The 25,094-nt window shown below is 40.5% G+C and overlaps 1 protein-coding gene and 1 long non-coding RNA gene across 2 annotated transcripts; one reads left to right on the top strand and one right to left on the bottom strand.

Moving 5' to 3' along the window:
* The first annotated feature begins 1,435 nt into the window (after positions 1 to 1,435).
* On the top strand, positions 1,436 to 21,852 carry LOC124270359. The gene is made up of 3 exons (XR_006896739.1): positions 1,436 to 1,601; positions 7,592 to 7,599; positions 21,800 to 21,852. It is a non-coding gene; the product is annotated as an uncharacterized LOC124270359 (long non-coding RNA).
* On the bottom strand, positions 4,733 to 6,190 carry LOC124270345 (ankyrin repeat domain-containing protein 17-like). Its single transcript, XM_046705394.1, has one exon. It carries the CDS (start codon positions 5,748 to 5,750, stop codon positions 4,917 to 4,919), a length of 834 nt encoding a protein of 277 aa, XP_046561350.1. The 5' UTR covers positions 5,751 to 6,190; the 3' UTR covers positions 4,733 to 4,916.
* Positions 21,853 to 25,094: the final 3,242 nt, after the last annotated feature.

The following is a 25,094-nucleotide window of genomic DNA, read 5'->3' as shown; positions in this document are numbered from 1 at the left end:
AAATTGTATCTAGATCAATACTCAATCGCTGGATCCATGTCATGTCTGTATCGGTCAGCACTCTCCTTATGAACGTTAGTATCTGTCGATGTTCATAGGTACCATGGTCATTTTGGTTCGTGCTGTGCTCACGATTGTCAGTACCATGGCCGTGCTTCTCATCTGAATACATTATCTGCTTACAACATTATATACATAAACATATGTAAAATACATAAAGTTAACACCCAAATTGTATTCGCCAACACTGTATCGGTCAGCACTGACCTTAAGAACGTCAGTATCTGTCCATGTTCATAGCTACCATGCTCATGTTGGTTCGTGCCAGGCTCACGATTGTCAGTATCAGGCCTGACTTTTACATATCACAGATGCATAGATCAATACTCAATCACTGGATCCATACCATGCCCATGTCAGTCAGCACTGTCCTTATGAACATCAATATCTGCCCATGTTCCCATATCAGTCGTGATTGGCTACTCCATGGTGATGACTTAGGGTCAGGTTATGACGGACTACTTTCCTGATTATAATTCATTGATAAGTTACTCATGCTTCAATCGAACAGAAACCTGTTACTCGTGCCAAAAAAAACCCTTTATACAATGGAAACAGAATTTGTAGAAATATAACACAAATCTATGTATTTTCTAATTCCTTTTATTAAAACTTTTGATTTCTAGTCATGAATTCAAAATCTCTCGAACAATCAGTGAAACCTGTGTATTAAAACAATTATGTGAAAATCGCCGTTAAAGATAAAGACCGGGATTCCCTTCGAATTGAGATCGGGCCGTTTCCCTGTATCTCACTAGTTATCTAAATCTAAACAATAACAAAATATGACCAACAAGCCTGACTGCAGTTCATGAGTGTTTATTGTAAAGACAAGAATAATGACGTTAGTATATATTCATAATCAAACGGGGCGGTGGGGTAGCCAAGTGGGTAAAGCGTTGGCTCGTCACGCCGAAGACCCGGGTTCGATTCCCCACATGGGTACAATGTGTGAAGCCCATTTCTGGTGTCCCCCGCCGTGATGTTGCTGGAATATTGCTAAAAGCGGCGTAAAAACATATTTGAGAAATTGACAACATGGTTATAGATTACATTTATACCTGAGGTATATTACAATTACATAAACAGAACTACCTAAATGATATTATGAAACAGCAAGTTACATATACATGTCAAAGTCTAGTATTTCTGATCTAACTTATTCTGCAATGTCAAAATATAACTTATTAAGTATGCTTGTTGCATAGACAAGCGTTACATACACGTTACATATAAGTTAAAATCTATTTAGTAACCTTTCATACATTAAATGCAAGTCAAGTAACACATGAAAAATATAATGCAAGGTCTTACCTAAACAATAACAAAATATGACCAACAAGTGTGACTGCAGTTCAAGAGTGAACCTATGCGGATGCTACCGCAGTATTTATATGCAAGGAACATGCAGTCAAACCTGTTGGGGTAAGACCCGCGGCAATGTTTCACAATGACCTTTAGGTATCAGCAAAATTGAAACAATACAGTAGTATGGCATATTTACGCCGTAGGCATGTGCATCGTCACAGAGGCTGGCAAAGGTAATTTAGAAAACAACAACAATGAAGTGAGCAGTCAAAGCTATTCGTTTAAACGTTGTATGGTATTATTACACAGCTACGAGAAGAAAATAGGAAATTTGAATATATTCGACCATAAAATGGTGCGTAAAAAATAGATTACTGTGCTCGTGTCTGTCAGACAGTCAGGCTTTCGCTCGTTAAATACGTTTTGAAACAACTCGTTGTAAGATAAATGATATCTGACAGACACTCGTTTAGTAATCTCTATATCTGTCCATGTCCCCATGTCGGTCAACACTGTCCTTATGAACATCAGTATCTGTCCATGTCCCCATGTCAGTCAACACTATCCTTATGAACAACAGTATCTGCCCATGTCCCCATGTCGGTCAACACTGTCCTTATGAACATCAGTATCTGCCCATGTCCCCATGTCGGTCAACACTGTCCTTATGAACATCAGTATCTGCCCATGTTCCCATGTCGGTCAACACTGTCCTTATGAACATCAGTATCTGCCCATGTCCCCATGTCGGTCAACACTGTCCTTATGAACATCAGTATCTGCCCATGTCCCCATGTCGGTCAACACTGTCCTTATGAACATCACTATCTGCCCATGTTCCCATGTCGGTCAACACTGTCCTTATGAACATCACTATCTGCCCATGTTCCCATGTCAGTCAGCACTGTCCTTATGAACATAGTATCTGCCCCTGTTCCCATGTCGGTCAACACTGTCCTTATGAACATCACTATCTGCCCATGTTCCCATGTCGGTCAACACTGTCCTTATGAAAATCAGTATGTGCCCCTGTTCCCATGTCAGTCAGCACTGTCCTTATGAACATCAGTATCTGCCCCTGTTCCCATGTCAGTCAGCACTGTCCTTATGAACATCAGTATCTGTCCATGCTCATAGGTACCATTGTGGTCATGTTTGTCAGTACCCGCCCATGTTGGTTAGTGCTGTGCTCGCCATTGTCAGTACCATGACCGTGCTTCTCATCTGAATACATTATCTCATTACAGCATTATATACATAAACATATATGTAAAATACAAAAAGTAAACACACAATATGTCCATGTTCATTGGTACAATGGTGGTCATGTTTGTCAGTACCCGCCCATGTTGGTTAGTGCTGTGCTCGCTATTGTCAGTACCATGGCCGTGCTTCTCATCTGAATACATTATCTGCTTACAACATTATATACATAAACATATGTAAAATACATGCAAAAAGTATATACACACAAACACACAATCTGTCCATGTTTATCGGTACAATCGTGGTCATGTTTGTCAGTACCGTGCCTATGTTGGTTCGTGCCATGCTCAGTGGTCAGTACTGTGCCCATGTTCGTCAGTACTGTGCCCGTGTTCTTCAATACCGTGCCTGTGTTCGTCAGTACTGTGCCCGTGTTGTTCAGTACCGTGCCTGTGTTCGTCAGTACTGTGCCCGTGTTCTTCAGTACCGTGCCTGTGTTCGTCAGTACGTGCCCGTGTTCTTCAGTACCGTGCCTGTGTTCGTCAGTACCGTGCCCGTGTTCGTCAGTGCTGTGCCCATGTTTGTCAGGACTGTGCCCATGCTCGTCAGTACTGTGCCCATGTTCGTCAGTACTGTGCCCGTGTTTGTCAGTACTCTGACCGTGTTCGTCAGTACTCTGACCATGTTTGTAAGTACGTTTTTCCTGTTGGTCTGTCTCTGCCCATGCTGATGCTTGTCAGAACTATGACCATGTTGGTTACAATGATCTAAAATACTGTTAAATTCCATAACGTTACCAATAATAATATACATTAAAACCTTTCCCATCAACATGATAACTATATACTTAACTGTACATTGTATGATTCCGACAATACAACAAGCTAGTTTACACAGGTTTATAAATGAAAATCAATAAACAATTTAGCCGGTTTCCCAAGACAAGTATAAATAGGGAAAACAGCAACTTGTACAAAACGTATGGACAACAACTGTCATTGTAACTCATTAACATGTTGGGTTCTGTATTGTTTTACTACAGTGGGTTTACTCTGAAATCACATAACTAAACTGAACATGATCAAGGAAAAATGAAAATAATATATTGAAGCAAGTAAGGCAATACAAATGGTTCAAATTAGTGAACGCAGCAATATCTAACAGGTGCGATGATACCTGCACTCCTGACAATCACTGCAGATGTCTTGACTGAGGCACACACTCTACAATGAATACACACTTAGAAAGTTTTAAATGTAACATTTGTCATATTTGGGAATACACTTTCTCAGTAAAGTACAGATTCTAGTACTTTTGCTGGGTTGAGTCCCATCCGGAATTCGAACTCACACCCCCAGAGCCAGGCACCTTAAGGCCAGCACACAAAGTCAGCCGCCTAACCCGCTCAGCCTTGACGGCTTCCCCATACTCTGCTGGTGGAAATGAAGTGTTCCTTAAAACTGTTAGGTATTTGAGCTGTTCAGATAGGTAACTTGTCTCTCCCTTGGCAAAGAGATAATTCAGATCATTAAAAGCCTCACATCGCCATTCTGTCCCCCTTATACAGCCCACCATCTTCGAACAGACACATCAAACAACTTCTGGAATGATCAAATCTTGTATGCCAGGGGAGGTAACTCCCAAATCACACCTGTGGTGAAGATTGGCCACTCAGTAATAATGCTCAATATTTCACGACCGTTTCAGTGTTTTCCTGCCTCCAACATTCACTACAAGCAAACCTACAACGATCTCAAAGAGACATAACACTTAAAATATATTGGAACAAATGTGAGGTTCAGAAATAATGAATCATTCTCACTCACTCACTCACTTTTCACATACATGGAGGACTTACACCAAATCACCGAATATTCTAGACAAATTGTTTGGAGGTAGGTGCCATTCCACTTATGATTGGTTCATTGGAGAATTACTGGAATTGTCCACAAAATTGTGTAAACTCTGGCTACAAATAGTTACATTATCAAAATGTACGGACGGTAGCAACAAACGGCTTACAACACAAATATGAAAACTGAAAATCGTGTTTTGAGTATTTCCTAGTCTGGACATTTCTGAAAGAGAGAATTCCGTTTGATTGTGATCCTCAGTTCCTGAAATGTGCACAAACAATTGCATACTTGTTAATAAAATATATAAGATTTTTAGTTAATTTAATATGAGACACGAATACAATCATAATTTCAATTTCACTGTTCAATGACGATTCCTTTGGAGATTATTGTTTGTGAAGACAAAGTTACCAGTCCATAACATCTCGTACAATACAATACATTTCGGCAGTCTCTGCCCTTGTTTTCACTAAGCGACACATCAGCTCAAACTGACACAAGAAGGTGATAAACATCAGAGTGTCCGGCTTCAACTGCTATCATGGCGGGTGTCATGTTGTCGTGATCTCTCTCGTTGATGTTGATTGGTTTCAAAGATAGTAGGTGCCTAACTATAGACATGTTACCTCCCTCACATGCATACATCAGACAGTCACTGCCGACATCATCAGTAAGTGACACATCAGCTCCATCTGACACAAGAAGGTGATAAACATCAGAGTGTCCGGCTTTCGCTGCTATCGTGACTGGTGTCATGTTGTTGTGATCTCTCTCGTTGATGTTGATTGGTTTCAAAGATAGTAGGTGCCTAACTATAGACATGTTACCTCTCTGACATGCATACATCAGACAGTCTTTGCCCTCGTCATCAGTCAGGAACACATCAGCTCCACGTAACACAAGAAGGTGATAAACATCAGAGTGTCCCTTTTCGGCAGCCATCATAATCGGCGTTGTGTTTAATATTGTTCTTTCACTAATGTCGATAGTTTCACAAGACAACAAATATTGTACGGTTGATAAATGACCACTCGCACATGCCACATGCAAACACGTCTGACCCCCAAATGTCTTAACAGAGAGATCAGCACCATATGACACCAGGAACTTGAGGATCTCCTCCTGGCCTGTCTCAGCACACAACATTGTAGATGTAAGACCTCGAAAATTCGAATTATCAATCATACCTGGAACCTTTTCAACAACAACTTTCACAATATCTCTTTTTCCTGAAATGCATGCATGATGAAGGCAACTGTTTCCTTTCCTGTCCTTCAATAAAACATCTGCTCCTTCTTGCAGTAAAAAAGTTGAACACATCCAACTGTTCAGCCTCTGCAGCAATTATGAGCAGTGTTTTGCCTGCCGCCGTCCTTCTGTCTGCATGATATTCTCCATGATGCTTTAGCACATCAATTATACGTCGCAGATTCCCCACCTTGCCAGCCTTTATGCACCCTGTAATACTCTCATACAGGTCTTTGACATTTTCAGGGGAGAGAATTTCCTTTTCACTCATCAGTAATAGTGACTGTCTAAACAGTAAATCATTATTAGACAGGGAAGTCCAGTATAGAAAACATTCACCAGATGTGTTGTCCTTTCGGTGGACTATATGAGGCAAGTCATTTTTCAGTTCCGTCATGAGTGAGGATGCTAATTCATCGTTTCTGAATACAGGGTGGCCTACTGTCCATCTGAAGCAATCTTCACGGATACCTTCCACTAGCCTGTCGATCATCAATGGGTAAAGACGAGAAGTGATGTACATCATGTTTGTCACATCATCAGCTTTGGTTGTCTGTCGAGGATCAATCATACTTGGTCTAACCCTTTCATACAAAAACTGAAGGGAACAGTGTCTTACTAATAGAACACTGTTGAGATTCCCAAAAGCACATGCGGCAGCATCATGGATGGCTGGATGTGAAAAGGAGGCTACATGATTCTCCACGACACAGTAGGTGCCGGTAAAATTGCTTATCTCTCTCTCTATGTCTGTATCAGTGCATGATGCTACCTTCTCCTTTACAACATGAAACAGATCTGTGACCTGCTTGTCCGTCCCACACATCAAGGAGGCAAGGTCCAGTTTCCCTCCACACAGGACCAGGAGAATCAGAGCAGCCGATCTGCTGCTGCCTTCACGGACAATGGTGTCAAGGTCACCTCTCAGGTATGTCACTGGTTTCAGGAAAAAGTCCCCAAGACTGTGCATCTGGAACATTGGGTTCGTGAAGTACAGTTTACAGGTCAAAGGATATCCAAACATGCTGTCTTTTAACTCTGTAACAGTTTTCATGTCCTTATCGGAGATACTGCAGATTCGGCTTCTGGTCCTGAACAATGTCATGATCTGTTTCTTTTCTTCAATGGTTAAACATGTCTTGATCATATCAACAATGGTTTCATGTTTAAACAGATTTACTTTGAACTGATGTAGTCTTGCACATCCCTCATTCCAATTGTAGTTCCTGGATGTGAAAATGAAGCGAACCTGGTATGTTTTGGTCGTTTCGTTATCACATTGCTTTTCAGCTTCCTTTTTCATACCTTTGTTAATGTTCCTCTCTTTTTCTTTCTCGGCTGCTAGCTCCTCGTCTCTTGATAAGTGAAATAAAATATCAACCAAGGCATTGAACACTTTACGTAATTTCTCCAAACTGCTGGGAAATACAACAGAACCAAAGATATCATCAAACACAACCAACATGTCACACTTTCGCTTAATGACGACATCAATGTCAAACTCTTCAATATTTTCAGCAAACAATACTTGATAGTTTTTCTTCATATACGCTTCACAGATCCTTAGAGCAGCAGTAGTCTTGTGAAGAGCACGGGTTTGCACTAACATATTACTGAGCTGGTTGATCCTTATGCTGAGACTCTCTGGAGGAAATGAGGACAAACATAAAATTTAAACTGAAATTCAAAGTTTGAGAAATTTTGGACCATTCTGAATTCAATATAATTCTGAATACCACAGATAATGCTATTTACTGCCGGTATTTTTACAGATAATCAATATGACTAAACATTGGGTCAGCATGGAAGATCCACCGAAGCTCATTTACATACATTTGGCCATTGATGAGGCAGGTCAATTATACGGCGGTCATATAAAAGGCAGGTCAATTATACAGGAGGTCATGTATAAGGTAGGTCAGTTATACATGGGGTCATTTATAAGGCAGGTCAATTATACAGAGGGTCATTTATAAGGCAGGTCAATTATTCAGCAGGTCATTTATAAGGCAGATCAGTTATACATCGGATCATTTATAAGGCAGTTCAGTTATACAGCGGGTCATTTAAATGCACCAATTCAATTATACAGCAGGGTCAATTATACAGCGAGTCCTTTATACGCTAGGTCAGTTATACAGCTGATCATTTATAAGGCAGGTAAATTATACAGCTGAATTTACCATCGATACAGTGGGTCATTTATACGGTGGTTCATTCATATACAGCAGGTCATTTATGTACAGTGGGTCATTTATGTACAACAGGTCATTTATATACAGCTTGTCATTTATGTACAGTGGGTCATTTATGTACAACAGGTCATTTATATACAGCGGGTCATTTATGTACAGTGGGTCGTTTATGTACAACAGGTCATTTATATACAGGCGGTCTTTATCCAACAAGTCATTGATACAGAGGGTCATTTATATACAGCAGGTCATTTAATACAGCGGGTCATTTATGTACAATATGTCATTTAAATACAGGAGGACATTTATATACAGCGGGTCATATATGTACAACAGGTCATTTATATACAGCGGGTCATTTATATACGGTGGGTCATTTATGTACAACAGGTCAGTTAATACAGCGGGTGATTTATGTACAGTGGGTCAATTACATACAGCAGCTCATTTACACACAGAGAATCATTTATGTACAGTGGGTCATTTATGTACAACATGTCATTTATATACAGGCGGTCTTTATCCAACAGGTCATTGATACAGTGGGTCATTTATATAGAGCAGGTCATTTATGTACAGCGGGTCATTTCTATACAGCGGGTCATTTATATGCAACGGGTCATTTAATACAGTAGGTCCTTTATGTATGGGGGTCATTTAATACAGTGGATCATTTATATACAGCTGGTCATTTATATACAGTGGGTCATTTATATACAGCGGGTCATTTATATACAACGGGTCATTTAGTACAGAGGGTCATTTATGTACAGAGTCATTTAATACCATTGGGTCATTTATATAGGTCATCAGCGGGTCATTTATATACAGCAGGTCATGATAATACAGTTTGTCATTTATATACAGCGGGTCATTTATATACATCAGTGGTCATTTATTACAGTGGGTCATTTTATGTACAGTGGGTTGCTTTTAGCTTATTTATGCAACAGACATTTGAAATGTTCTCTTCATATCTTCCATAAAACTTTTTGAAACTTAGATGGATGTTGTAACCTTGTTGATCGAACAACTTCAGGACCAAACAGCAGGTCGTTGTAGCGATCTGGCCACTTAAAAACATCAGGTAGTTATCTAGATTTATCCCACCTTTGTGATATACAGCCTCGATGTCCGCTGTCTCCGACTGCAATGTTGGAGGGAGTTGGACATGTCACAATGTGAAACTGAACAACCTACAAGGTTAAAGAAAACGAACTCCATTATAAACCATTGAAATTAGACATCTCTATCAGACTTGTCATTTGTTAATATCAGCCCTCCACGCTGATGTGTGGGAGATAAGGATGTAAAGGGGAGTCTTCCATGTTACCACACTTATGGTAAAAGTCAGAGACTCAGATGTGAACCACTTTAGTAAAACCTAAAAGCACGGGTCTGATTCTGGCAGCCCAAAATACATAATAAATCAATGTAAATATTCAATGTGAAACACAAGATCATAGGATTGTTATACAAGCAAGGGATTAAGCTTGGTGAACATTTGGTGCTTTCGTCACACACACACACACACACACACACACACACACACACACACACACACACACACACACACACACACACACACACACACACACACACACACACACACACACACACACACACACACACACACACACACACACACACACACACACACACACACACACACGACCCCCTTCCCTTTTGCTTGAGAAATACAAATGCAAAGTTTTGCAAACAGCCTCCACCCAGTGGAGGCAGTTGTGTGTGTGGTCGTTAAGGATTGTACCCTTGCTGCTGACTTCCCTCTGTGGCGGTGGCCATTATCTGTGGTGAGTCTTAGCCACAGTGCCATCTGAGTGTCAGTGTTGGCAATGGGTTGTCACCCCCTGCTGCTGACCTGCCCTCTGGCAGTGAGTATCTGTGGAATCTAGCCACAGTGCCATCTAGTGTCAGTGTTGGCGAATCGGGTTGTAGCCCTGCTGCTGTGACCTGCCTCTGTGGCAGTGAGGTATCTGGTGGTAGGTCTGGCCACAGTGCCATCTGATTGTCAGTGTTGTAGTGGGTTGTACCCCTGCTGCTGACCTGCCTCTGTAACGGTGAGAACATCTGGTAGATCTAGCCACAGTGCCATCTGGTGTCAGTGTTGTGGTGGTTTGTCCCCCCTGCTGCTGACCTGCCTCTGTGGCGGAGAGTATGTTGTCTAGCCACAGCGCCATCCAGTAGCCAGTGTTAGCGTAGTGGTTTGTCCCGCCCGATGCTGACTTCCTCTCTGGCGGTGACAGTAGGTCTCTGTAGGTCTAGCCACAGCGTCATCTGGTGTCCAGTGTTGTAGTGGGTTGTCCCCCTGCTGCTGACCTGCTCCCTGTGGCAGTGACAGTATCTGTGGTAGGTCTAGCCACAGCGTCATCCTCGAAGGTGCCAGTGTTGTGGCGGTGGGTTTCTCCTGCTGCTGTCTGTTCCTCTGTGGCTGTGACGGTACACTGTGGTGGGTCTAGCCACGGTGCCATCTACCAGTGTCAGTGTTGTAGTGGGTTTCTCCCCTGCTGCTGAGCTTCCCTCCTGTGGCAGTGACAGTACCTGTGGTAGGTCTAGCCACAGTGCCATCTGGTGTCAGTGTTTTAGTGGGTTGTCTCCCCTGCTGCTGACTTCCCTCTGTGGCAGTGACAGTACCTGTGGTAGTACTAGCCACAGCACCATCTGGTGTCAGTGTCGTAGTGGGTTGTCTCCCCTGCCGCTGACTTCCCTCTGTGGCAGTGACAGTATCTGTATAAGGTCCAGCCACACCGCCATCTGGTATCTGTGTTGTTGTGGGTTGTCCCCCCTGCTGCTGTCTTGCCTCTGTGGAAGTGACAGTATCTGTGGAAGTTTCCATCCTTCAAAATATCTTAGTTTGTTCCACACATAACTTTTCAGATTCCAGGGTCATTTTGAATTCAATCCAGTTTCCTAGAACAAACAAAACATATCTTTGAACACTGATTAGTATATAATTAGTCCCAGTCGGGGTCTTCATTAGAATAGTTTCCCCAGGAGCCTGCTGTTTTTCAAGTAAGAATACTAGTGAGTCAGTGAGTTGGGGTTTACGCCGCTTTTAGCAATATTCCAGCAACATCACGGCCCGGGGGACACCAGAAATGGGCTTCACACATTGTACCCATGTGAATTATTCGAACCAGGGTCTTCGGCGTGACGAGGCGAACTGCACACTGGTCAAGGCTACTCCACCGCCTCTATAAGGAGGAAGAATACTTCAAAAGTATGTCAGGTGACCCAACTCAGTGGCTGTGATTACTTTGAATCACTGTACCTCTTCCTCCCCTTGTTCATTCCTATGCCCAGGACTGTTTCTTTCCTGAATTTGAAGAGTGGACATGGTAAATAAGAAAGGGCAAATTATCAATCCCGTTGGGTTTTTTGTTTGTTTTTTGTTGTTGTTTTTTTTCAAAGATCTTAAGAAGGTGGAGTTTAATGGTAGGGTTATTTTCTTAGTAGAAATTAGGCTTGTTTTTAGGATTGGGACATTGTTTGCAAAATCTTGCGTTAAATGGTTGTCATTGTGACTTTCAACCCCTGAATGCTGCCGACCTGAGGACCCGAAACAGGATCCTCCTGTTACACATGTAAGAATACCAAAAGTATATCAGGTGACCCGACTCAGTGACTGTGATTACTGTGAGTCACTGTACCCTAACAGTGTTCATTAGAATAGTTCCCCAGCTGCTGCTTGTCGTGTAAAGATGCTAAAAGTATATCAGGTGACCCGACTCAGTGAGCTGTGATTACTGCGAGTCACTGTACCTAACTTGATGTTCATTAGAATGGTTCCCCAGCTGCTGCTGGTCGTGTAAAGATGCTAAAAGTATATCCAGGTGACCCGACTCGGTGACTGTGGATTACTGTGAGTCACTGTACCCTAACAGTGTTCATTAGAATAGTTCCCCAGCTGCTGCTAGTCGGTCGCTGAAGATGCTAAAAGTATATCGGGTGACCCGACTCTAGGTGACTGTGATTACTGCAGTCACTGTACCCTAACAGTGTTCATTAGAATAGTTCCCCAGCTTGCTAGTCAGTCGTAAAGATGCTTAAAAGTATATCAGGTGACCCGACTCAGTGACTGATGATTGTGAGTCACCGTACCTGCCTAACAGTGTTCATTAGAATAGTTCCCCAGCTGCTGCTTGTCGTGTAAAGATGCTAAAAGTATATCAGGTGACCCGACTCAGTGACTGTGATTACTGCGAGTCACTGTACCCTAACAGTGTTCATTAGAATAGTTCCCCAGCTGCTGCTTGTGGTGTAAAGATGCTAAAAGTATATCAGGTGACCCGACTCAGTGACTGTGATTACTGTGAGTCACTGTACCCTAACATTATAAGGACTGTACAATGGCTGCATACCCTAGGACCCAGGTTGAAGCAGCCTCATCTATCTGTACGCAAAGTCTCGTGAGTGAGTGAATGTTTATTAACAAGTCCAACCAAGCTGTTTTATCCTACATTCAGTACCTTCAAGGAAAATAACACAGCAGTGATGGAGATGAGTCACAGACCTCAAGTATAGTGACTTGTTTTATTGCTTTTGTCATATTCCATTTGTCTCGCAAAGGCATGTAATATATAACAGGATTCCCTGGGCATGCTGCGCTGGTGCTTCGCTGACCCGGCCAAAGGCTGCACAACGGCTGCATACCCAGGCAATGTCCATCACGAATATAGTGAAGAATGTGTATGTATCCTGAAAAGTGTTGTTGTCCTGTAAAAGCATCTATATCAAGAAATATATATTGGTTCTGTGTCATTATTTACCGCATGATGCAAAATGAGAGTCCAATATAGGTTCTTTTATGCAACAATCCAGCAATATGTGTATTATTTAATTTTGTAGAAACACGTACAGAGAGGGGATGTCTCTGTTCTTGCCAGGTAACAAGAAGAAAGTAAATCCTGCTTTCAACTGAGCTACCTGAGGTAAAGTAACTAGTACAACAAAAGATCTGGTGTACAATCTAAGATAGGTGACTCCATCTCAAGTCGAGGTGACTATATGTTTGATTTATATAAAATATTTCTCTTCTGTTGGCCTGAATGGGCTTGGTACTTTCATTGTACTCAAAAGCATTGTCCCTGTAGTTCATGTTATATTTTCAATACTATATCATGGGCATTAGAAGTGGACATAAGTTTTGTGTGAAAAGTATTAATGCTTTATTGTCTCAGAGTATAGTAACTGTTGAGAAACCCTTTTTAGTGCAGTGGCTTAGGGTGAAAAATCGATACTTGTCGGACTAAAGCATGAAACTTTGCAAAGAGTTTGGGAAATATCATGTGATAAAACACCTTATATTATTATTTTGGTGGGGGGCTGATTTTTTGGAGCCATTTTCCGAAAAATCCAAGATGGCCGCCAAAAATAAAAGATTTCCACCTCTAAAACTACGCCACGACTTTTTCCCGGCTGTGTAGTAAACAGAAAACCTTGCAGTGCTATAGTACGAAGGATGATAAAACTTATATTTTTTGGAGTGTGCTCGATTTTCGGACCCATTTTCCGAATAATCCAAAGATGGCGTCCTAGGATTGCCCCTTTTATAGTAGTTATTCGGGCTATGATTATCAACATATCACCTATTGAAATAAGAAAATGATTGCAATCTTCAAAATCCTGCCAATATTTCAAAAGTGACATCTTTTTTACAGACTGTTATCATGGGTTATCAGAATCAGAAATATATGCACATGACATAATGTGGTTATACTGGTTTGGATACCTGCCCATATACTAGGTGTACTCTTCCTGCTCCTTTTTAATGTAACATTGTTAGCCTTAATGCCATGTTAATCGGGGCGTCTAAGTAATGCTGATCGGGATAGAAGAAAACGCCAATGCTTCAAAACCAAATGCAAAAATTGTGTTCTTACAAGGTGGAGGTGTTGTATTTTTGATTAATACCTGGTTTGTTCACGTCGTTTTTCCAACTTCATTGAGCAGTTATTGCATAGCATCAGTGTGTTTTTCTGATGAAACGCACATCCTAAAAGGTAAACGTGGTAAAATGTTCCGTTTGACGCATTCGTCTGCACCGGAGGCGGCCAACCATTTCACCTTCCTACTGCAGGAGGCGGTATCAGGTCACTAACGGCATCAAAGGCCGATCACGCATTGGACGATAACCCTCACTTGCACTAACATCTCAGCGTCAAGACCATTGGGAATGTGCGCAACCATCTGCTCTGGATCGCTTTACCAGAGCGACGGAAACAGCACGTCAGGAAATATACCCAATTAGTGCGCGATATAGTGGAAGTCGGCGTTTGCGCGGAAGAACCCCTCTGCTGTCACAAACCAAAATCGTTGTCCCGCATATCACCGAGAACGTCAACTTGCACTAAAACTGACTGCAATGGCCACTCTGCATTCAAAGAAGGATCTCTCGGTCCAGGACGAGGGACATGGCATGATAGCTGCTCGCTATATTGACCAAGTCATAAGACCCCACGTTGTACCATATTTTGACGCTCAGAAATCAGATCTTCCCGCAGAGACAACGCTCGTGCCCACACTGCCAGAGCATCATTGGACTTCCCTAAGACCAAACATGGCATCCAAACCCTACAATGGCCTGCACTCAGTCCGATTTATGGCCAAAGAGAGAACTTTACCTTTGGACGAGATTCAAGATGACTGAATGACCTCCAACCAAGACCGACAATTTGCGGCTGGACTCGATCAGGTATATCGCAGGAGAATATTGGCCCATGTGCCTGTGGCCTTCATCAGCCGTCTAATTCATTCAATGTACTGGCGTATGTAGACGCCGTCATCAGAAAATGCCAATGGAGGCCGCACACGCAGAAACTAACTTTGAGGTATCATGCATTATTGGTACAGTTTCGTAGTGATTTTGTTTGTGTGAACTCTAACTGTGATTCCCCAAATGTGTTAACCATAATCGTCAGTTTGAACTCAATCCACCTCCGTTTCGATTGTTGATTAAGGGGAATTAAAGTGTATGCTTTAAAGAAACCTCTATTGGTGTGGCGTTTCTTTTTGTAGTTCAGTATATTAATGGTCATATATCTTAATCCTAATAATCAATATGTAATTATGATCACTTAAATAACATAGTCAAACATATCTGAATAAGAGTAGTATTCAATAATAAGTATATTCAGCACCCTCAGCTCAACTGTGTCATAATAGTAGACTTGACATATGAGAACCACGAGCCCAAGTGGGTGGTGCTAGACCAACGATCAGGGTCCCATACAGTATAGATCCTTATTCCATTGTTAAGCAGAATACCAACAGTAAAGGGAAACATTGCATTAACCATAATAGAGATATAAAAGTCGATAAATATCTTGCCTTTCCGATCCTTAGCTGTCTAAAGAATGGCAGTCGGGTGTAGGGAGATGTGAAAAACATTCCAGCCAGCTAGAGGTGGACACATGACTGATAAGGGACAAAAGTCACATGCAGCTAGATCACTGTACCCCTTTGAGCCTGCAACTGCTGACTACAAATGACCTCAATTTCTAATCAGATGCATAATTCTGTATGGTCTGTGGTCAAAGGGTTACATTTTACTACTTTTCACACACAAATGAGTGAGTGAATGAAGGGTTGTTTATGCCAACAATCAGCATTGTTTGGATTGTTTACATTATAAAAATGAAAGAACGCCTCAGAGGGGGAATGTAATGCTTGGGTAACAAAGGAAGTACATCCTGCTTTCTGTATTGAGCTACAAGGGAAGTAACTGGTGCAGCAACAAGGGGAAGTAACTGGTGAAGCAACAAGTTTAGATATGAGATATCAATATATACATCTTCCAGAATTGTTTTCAACCAAAATGTTTTAGGCATCTGTTGGTGAATGTGATTTATCGATGAGATAAGCATGTAGCTGTAAATGACGCCAGTAGAGTATGCAAACTCACTTCACTGAGCGATAAGCGCTTTTTGGGTCAAGTTTAGTAGATAACAGCCTGGTTTGATTAACGTCAACGCATGGCGTAGATCCATATGGTTGATTCCAACGAAAAGTGTACACAGCATGTTTGGGCTCATAACCTCATAGCATTACTATCTTCATTTATTCCGGGGTGCCAATCATATCGGCACAAGTGAGACAATTCGGACCATATATAACATGACTATTTCTAATTAAGAATCAGGCTTATCGGAGCCCAAATCAGGCCATTTTTATTCATTTTGATTTATATTTTAAAAATGATTTGTTGAAAACATCGTTATGTGTTAAATACTAGTCAAACTGTATGAAACAAAAGTTATTAATCTTGGACTGCCAAATATTTCGTGAATGAAATCTCCGTCAAGGGGCTTTATTTGTGATTTTGGTAATTTGTTTCAAATTGATATTTGTATTGCTACCAACGACCTCGAAGGAAGCCAATGACTGTCGGAATTCATGTAAATACAACACAAGGCTATGTGTAGTGTGTTAAGAAGGTTACAGCATGTAATATGCTAAAGCACCTCAAAATGCAATGGCGTTACATAATGGCTTTTACAAGTAATAATCTGAAACAAATGTTAGAAAATCAAAAGTCTGATTTGGTAAAAACACCACCTTACCTACAAATACCATTAAATATGTTTGATGTTTCTACAGACGAACATACATCAGTAAAATTATATCCAAAGTTCGATTACGCAAGGGCCACAAGATATACGTGTGCCACATCTGAACCTTTTCTGTGCTGTTTCACAAGCGTATCAACACACAGAATAGCCAACCTGTATTCGTAGGTGCAAATTTGAACCCAAATGTTAGTCACCTGTCAACTTCACCAACAACTGATCACATTCAAAGCCGATTATGGAATGACAACACGTGACGTGTTCAACACGGAAGCCATCATGCGGAATGAGACCAGAGAACTTAATATCTTCGTGATTAGAAAGTGTATTTTACATTATCTGTAAGAATGTTATGCTCAGCCATAACTGATGACTGGGGAGGGTATTGAAGTTTTACGCCGCTTTCAGCAATATTCCAGCACATCAAGTGGGGACACCAGCCATCACTACATTGTGCCCTGTGGGATCTGAACCCAGTTCCTCGGTCGTGACGAGCTAACGTTTTAACCACTAAGGCTACCACCAAGAAATTGCTTCGCATAATAGTACCTATAAGTTGGGAATCGAACCCGGTGCTCTGCGGATTTTTAATAAGGTAAATTGCTTGAATTAATGTTGTTTTCATGTTGTGGTGCTTGTGGAATTCTACAAAGGTCGTTGCTGACAGTGAAGGCACACAGTAGTTAGTTAAGCCCAGGGCCAGATAAGATCGTCTAGTTTGCATGTTGAACATGAGTAGAATGAGGTAGACAACATTACGTTTTATCCTATTTTGGATTGTGTACGGTGTAATAAGAGAGCCATTGAAGTCTGTAAGGGTTGTTTTGTTTGTAGAGGGTGTTCCTTTAGGAGGGGTTGGGATGGGGTGTTAGCTACTTGATTTCAGGTGTAACCGAGTCCTCTATTGAAACAAACTAATATCAACACTTCCACTGTGAACGGCATCTCTGAAAAAATGTGGATTGTTGAAGGAAGGAACATTATTCCACCCATCTGTAATCCACCCATGATGGCAGTTTAAGCGCCAACACAGAAAAATAATATATTTTGTTAAAACATTTGGCGTAAATGAATTGATCCTGCTACGTATCTTAAAGTAAGAGGTTTCACCTGTTGAAGAATCTACCTGAAAACATCCTAGGATTTGGTGTTAGTGCCCTTCACGCTGGTTCCTTTGATATGCATTCAGATATCAGGTTTGTCAACCTTTGTTTTGTCTACAGGCTCAAGATTGCCCATCAGTTTCAAATAAAGTGTTCAACATTTGTATACGTTCCGTTGGAGAGACATACACCTCAGTAGAAATGTCTGTTCAAGGTAGCATTAAATCAATCTACAGGCCCTTTATTAATAGACTGATGCCTGTGATATCAATCACAGGATTGTCAACCAGATTCTATTATGTCCGACGAGCCAATATAGCGGCAGGAATATTATTGAGGACAGCGTAAACAACAAATTAAATCCTCCGGGAGACATCTCAAGAAGTATCATGATTTCAGGTAGCCTTAACTGTCATACACTGTCGTTTTGGTTTTCTCAATGTACAGCTTCATATGGCATTTTGGCTTTTATGATGAACTTTGACTATTGTGGCGTTTTTACATGTTGCGTGTTATGTAATATATGGTCACATGATGCATCACATCATCACAGCATTACAATATTGTGTCACTTGAAAGATCACCTTGCATAAAACCGTTAGTCATGTCTCACTGTGTTATTGCATTAGCAATGTCTTTGTTGTCGTTGATAGCATCTTCTAATGTCTCCCAAATCATATATCTTTTTGTTATTTCCGGCAAAAGAGCTTACACTAACTCTGAATCCATTCTTGTTGTTCTGATGAGGACATATTACCATCAATTGATATTAATTTTTGCCATTTTTACCTTCTAACATACCCAACAGGAATGCTTGACTTTACAAGCCAGCCTCCAGTATGGCTGACAATATTAACACCATGGAGGCTGTCCCTTTGATTTTGAAGTTGCGAGAAATTCAGTATTGAAAAACTGAAAATCAATTGATGGAAGGGATGTTTTACTGTCACATACTTACCTACTAGTTGGTGGCTTTAAGTTTCTAGGTGATGAGTTAATTCCCATTTCTCTGTCGCTGGCAACCAGAGGTTAAATTGGTTGCTAAAATGGCAATGAAAAACCGAGGGGTGTGTAACAAGGACCATGGGAATGGCCTCAAAGGGTTTAGTGTGGGATTACTGAAAGCCCTTATTGGTGATAAAGAGGACGCATTATCAGATATTCCTATGTCATTCAGTCATGTTTAAGTCAACATGCTGTCGATGAGCTTGGATAATGTGTTGTGACAAAATGTTCATGCTTTGCCACGTCAGTTTGTGACATGATACTTTTGGTATTGTGATGTAAACGCTACTCCAAGGAGCCTTTGACAGAAATTACGATCTTAAGAAAATGTCAAAAATGCTTTACGTCATGTTGTGACATGATACTCTCTTTGTGTGTGATGTAACGCTACTTCCATGGTTTTGACATACCACACGATCTTAGAAAAAATGTCATAGCTTTATGTCATAAGTACAGACATGACACTTTGATGTGCGGGATGTAACGCTACTTCCATGGTTTTGACATTAATTTACGATCTTGTGAAATGTCTTGCTTTACGTCATGTGTTGTACGACATGATACTTTTAGTAGTGTGATGTAACGCTACTTCCCATGGTTTTCCTTGATACGAATTACGATCTTAGAAAATGTCGCTTTGTGTCATACTCCAAACCTCTTCCAGTACACAAGTGACGTTAATGCTAATGCTAAAAGTTAGCGTACTTGGTATATTTAACTTATATTGTTCGCTATCGGTCACATGTCTGAGTTCTAGACATGCGGGTCGCTTAAAGTAGATTAATTGTTTTGGCAGAGTTGAATACTCTGCCAAAACCAGGAAGAAGAGCATTGATTTGGGGGCCAAAATGCCAAATGATTTAATCTCACTTCAATCTTTGCTGTAGATGTCTACAAAGTTGTACCGTGTGTTTTACATTTGTATCTACTAACTCTGGATCTCCACAGTTTTCTGTTATGTAGTCTGGCAGTGATGGGTGACCCCTTTTCCTCCATTGTGTCAAATAGAGGTAGATGACCCAATAATTTGCTAAGCAACAGGTTCATTTTTCTCTGTTTTGCCGATGTTTTTAAGACAGATAAAGGTTGCTAACATTCTGGAAATAAATTATTATCACAAAATGCCAGTTAATTTTGAAGTCAAAAGAAGGTGCTTATTTCACGTAACTGATCTTTTTATCATCAATGATGCTTGTCAATAAGTTTTGCATTATGAGATTGTTTGTGAATAAAAAGCCAACGAAAGAAGTCATCTGCTTTGTTTTCATTCTCAAGGTGTAACGTGATGAACCAGTAACTTAGGAAGGAACTGTCAGGACTTTAAAGAGAATTGAATGAATGGCCTGCACTTTTCCTAATTTTTCAGTGGTCACCTCGACTCCACTCATCCTGTGTAAAATCCTGGATCAGACCATGTTGGTCAATACTCAGCGCCTATGTTTTGCCATCCAGGGGTTACCGAACAACACAGATGGTATTTTTTTATATGATTGTCATTTGCATCAGAAGTTGTGACTTGACGTGACACAAGTTATCGTACTAAAATTGCATCTAGATCAATACTCAGATCCTTTCCATGCCATGCATCGTATCAGTCAGCACTCCTTATGAACGCATGGACAGATACAAAGTTCATAGGGTACCATGGTCATGTTCATTCGTCGATCTTTATTAACTTTCCACGATTGTGTCAAGTACCATGGCCGTGGCACCTTCATCTGAATACATCTGCTTGGCAACATTATATGCATAAACATATGTAAAATACATAAAGTTAACACACAAATTGTATTCGTCAACACTGTATCGGTCAGCACTGACCTTATGAACGCTCAGTATCTGTCCATGTTCATAGCTACCATGCTCCATGTTGGTTCGTGCCAGGCTCACGATTGTCAGTATCAGGCTGACACTTTACATATCTACATGATGCATAGATCAATACTCAATCACTGGATCCATACCATGCCCATGTCGGTCAGCACTGTCCTTATGAACATCAGTATCGCCCATGTTTTACAAGGTCAGTCGTGATTGGCTACCCATGGTGAGATGACTTAGGGTCAGGCTAAACGGACCTCACTTTCCAAGATTATAATTCATCGATAAGTTACTCATGCTTCAATCGAACAGAAACCTGTTACTCGTGCCAAAAAAAGCCCTTTATACAATGAAACAGAATTTGTAAGAAATATAACACAAATCTATTTATTTTCCTAATTCCTTTATTAAAACTTTTGATTTCTAGTCAAGGAATTCAAAATCTCTCGAACAATCAGTGAAACCTGTGTAATTAAAACAATTATGTGAAAATCGCCGTTAAAGATAAGGGAAGACCGGGGATTCCCTTCGAATGAGATCGCAGTTTCCCCTGTATTCTCACTAGTTATCTAAAGCTAAACAACAAAATATGACCAAGAAGTCTGACTGCAGTTCAAGAGTGTTTATTGTAAGACAAGAAAAATTATGTTGTTAGTATAAATTCATAATCAAACGGGGGGCGGTGGAGAGCCAAGTGGGTAAAAGTTGGATCTGTCACGCTCGCGAAGACCCGCTGGTTCGATTCCCCTAATACATGCGCGGTACAATGTGTGAACCCCATTTCTTGGTATGTCCCCCGCCGTGATGTTGCTGGAATATTGCTAAAAGCGGCATAAAACAAACTTCGGTCGGCTTCATAATCAAAACACATATTTGATGGTAAATTACGCAACGATGGTTATTATAGATTGGCGATTTATACCTGAGGTGTATATTAAATTACATAAACAGAACTACCTAAAATGATAATATGAAATAGCAAGTTACATATACATGTCAAAAGTCTAGTATTTCATCGATCATAACTTATTCTGCATGTCAAAAATATAACTTATTAAGCATGCTTTGTTGCATTAGACGTTACATATAAGTTAAAAATCTATTTAGTAACCTTTCATGACATTAAATGCGTAACGTCAAGTAACACATGAAAAATATAATGCAAGGTCTTACCTAAACAATAACAATATGACCAACAAGTCTGACTGCAGTTCAAGAGTGAACTCCATGCGGATGCTGCCGCAGTATTTATATGCAAGGAGCATGCAGTCAAACCTGTTAGGGTAAGGATCCGTGGCAATGTTTCACAATGACCCTATGTATCAGCAAAATTGAAACAATACAGTAATATGTAATATTTACGCTGTAGTGCATTGCATCGTCACAGAGACTGGCAAAGGTAATTTAAGGAAAACAACAACAATGAAGTGAGCAGTGATCTCACTGGCTTAGCCGGACGATATTGGGATACTGACATATGGAAGTGATGGCCAGAAGAGGATACGTTAACAAGCTACTGCCGTGGTAGTTAAGCTTTGACACACCGAGAGAGAAGTGATGGGATATAATTTATGCTTTATGGGGTGTGTTCCGTCTTCAACGAATTGTGATATCCATGTAACAAAGTGACTTTATAAAAATGGCATTTAATATACACATATATATGGAAATGTATGAATTAATATCTATTTGAAACAATTATAAAAACCGTATAAAATTGTATACAAGAAACATAGTTGCATTGTTATTCTAGAACAGAATATTTAAAAATGTACAACAATGGTACTTTTTAATATCGGGGAGATGCGATACGTCATAAAATCCTCTTGCAAAAAATATCTGACACGATAGTAAGTGCCTGTCCATTTTGAGAGATCGATTTTGCCTCGTTTCTTTGGATCAATTGATAAAGATGACATATTTCATTGATAAACACGATGAAAAACCCACTTCCAGCTCCGGAGCTACCATGTGATTCTAATGTTATCACATTCTACTCATGACAATCAGAACCAAAACACACTCGTTGGAGAAGCAATGTACAACATTTTTGCAAGGGTTCATGAGTGCAAATGGTGGCACACACGTCCTCTCTATTCAATCCAACATGTACCAGGAACGGTTAATCTACACATAAGCTCATTGCTTAAGATATTCCTCCGACGCCTGATAATACAAAAGTTCAAGTCTTCATAACATACACGATGTAATCAACCCATATTTCATACCTGACAACTCCGTAAATTCCGTTTACATACCTAAGTGGCATATTCTGGCTCGGGGAAAACGAGAACGATGTGGCGAAGAAGAGTAGTCCCCATTGACAGTGAACGTAACCTCAGCAATGTCATATTCATTATTCAAGCACAGGGTTGCCACCTAATAAACACACACTCAATAGTTTTGGCTCCAATTCGATAGGAGAAATTGAACGTAAACCTGTGCAACAAGTACAGATGCCCCAATGACAATGTGCAGACATATCCAAAACAATCTTCCGATGAGCGACAACCACAAAATGATGACGATGACGTCACACGCTCAAATACTTTTGCTTGCAAGAATTTAAATTGTACACATTTTCATGGTAACATCATCGTTTTAGAGGTTTAATTAATTTTCTGTGATCTTATCTACTTTGCATTATTACTACTGCCTTGATGACGCGAAGATGTGGCAGAAACTTTTTGTGGAGGTGGGTCACCTTGGGTATGAGCTTGCAGTGATTGGGACGCCAAGTGACGTCTACCATTCATAAACACATTGTATGGTATTATTGCACAGCTACGAGGAGAAAATAGGAAATTTGAATCTATTCGACCATAAAATGGTGCGATTTTATGGTGCAGCTAAAAACAGATTACTGTACCCTCGTGTCTGTCAGACAGTCAGGCTTTCGCTCGTTAAATACGTTTTGAAACAACTCATTGTAAGATAAATGATATCTGAGAGACACTCTGTTTAGTAATCTCTATATCTGTCCATGTCCCCATGTCGGTCAACACTATCCTTATGAACATAGTATCTGCCCCTGCTCCCATGTCAGTCAGCACTGTTCCATATCTGAATACATCATCTCACATTACAGCATTATATACATAAACATATGTAAAATACAAAAGTAAACACAGAATCTGTCCATGTTGATTGGTACAATGGTGGTCATGTTTGTCAGTATCCGCCAATGTTGAGTCTGTGCTGTGCTCGCTATTGTCAAAACCGCCATGGGCCGTGCTTCTCATCTGAATACATTATCTCATTACAGCATTATATACATTAACATATGTAAAATACATGCAAAGTATATACACACAAACACACAATCTGTCCATGTTTATCGGTACAATCGTGATCATGTTTGTCAGCACCGTGCCTATGTTGGTTCGTGCCACATGCTCAGTGGTCAGTACCAGGACCATGTTCGTCAGTACTCTGACCATGTCTGTAAGTATGTTTTCCTTGTTTGTCTGTCTCTGCCCATGCTGATGCTTTGTCTGAACTATGACCATGTTGGTTGAATGATCTAAAAATACTGTTAAATTCCATAACATAACCAATAATAATATAGATTAAAACCCTTTCCCATCAACATGATAACTAAATACTTAAAGCTTAACACTGTAACATTGTATGATTCTGACAATATAACAAGCTGTTATTTTTACACACAGGTTTATGAATGATAATCAAAAAGAAAAAGTAGGACAAGGAGAAATAGGAAAACAGCAATTTGTACAAAACTTATGGACAACAACTGCCATTGTAAATCATTAAAATGTTGGTTCTATATTGTTTTACTACAGTGGGTTTACTTCTCAAAACCACTTTTTGTACAGAACTACAAACTAAACACGATCAGTGAAAAATGAACATGATTCACAGAAACAAATAAGGCAATACAAATATATCAAATAAGTGAAAGCAGCAATACCAATGGGTGACATGACACCTGCACCCCTGACAATCACTGTGAGATGTCTTGACTGACGCACACACTCTGCTATGAATACGCAATGCCATTAAGAAAGGTTTTCAAATGTAACATATGTTATATTTAGAATACACTTTCTCAGTAAAAGTACAGATTCTCCTAGTACTTTTGTTGGGTTGAGTCCCATCCAGGATTCCAACTCACACCTCCCAGAGCCTAAAACCTTATATTAGCATGGACAAAGTCAGCATTGACTAACCCACTCAGCCTTGGCGGCTTCCCCATACTCTGCTGCTGGAAATGAAGTGTTCCTTGAAACTGTTAGGGTATTTGGGCTGTTCAGATAGGTTACTTGTCTCTCCCTTGGCAAAGAGATAATTCAGATCATTAAAAGCCTCACATCGCCATCCTGTCCCCTTTATACAGCCCACCATCTTCGAACAGACACATAAAAAACTTCTGGAATGATCAAATCTTGTGTATGCCAGGAGGTAACTCCAAATCACACCTGTGGTGAAGATTAGCCACTCCAGTAACAACGCTCAATATTTCACGACCGTTTCAGTTTTTTCCCCGTGGCCTCCAACAATCACTACAAATAAACCTACAACGATCTCAAAGAGACATAACACTTAAAATATATTGGAACAAACGTGAGGTTAAGCAATAATGAATCATTCTCACTCACCCACTTTTCACATACATGAAGGACTTACAGCACTCAAATCACCGAATAATTCTAGATCAAATTGTTTGGAGGTAGGTGCCACTCA

The sequence above is a fragment of the Haliotis rubra genome, unplaced genomic scaffold, assembly GCF_003918875.1.
Source record: "Haliotis rubra isolate DU_JTF1 unplaced genomic scaffold, ASM391887v1 Scf151, whole genome shotgun sequence".
Classification (NCBI taxonomy): domain Eukaryota; kingdom Metazoa; phylum Mollusca; class Gastropoda; order Lepetellida; family Haliotidae; genus Haliotis; species Haliotis rubra.
This window is presented reverse-complemented; position numbering and strand designations above follow the sequence as displayed.

What these genes read in the sequence shown, in the direction of transcription:
- LOC124270345 (XM_046705394.1), bottom strand. Translation starts at nt 5,750, where the DNA reads ATGTGTTCAACTTTTTTACTGCAAGAAGGAGCAGATGTTTTATTGAAG.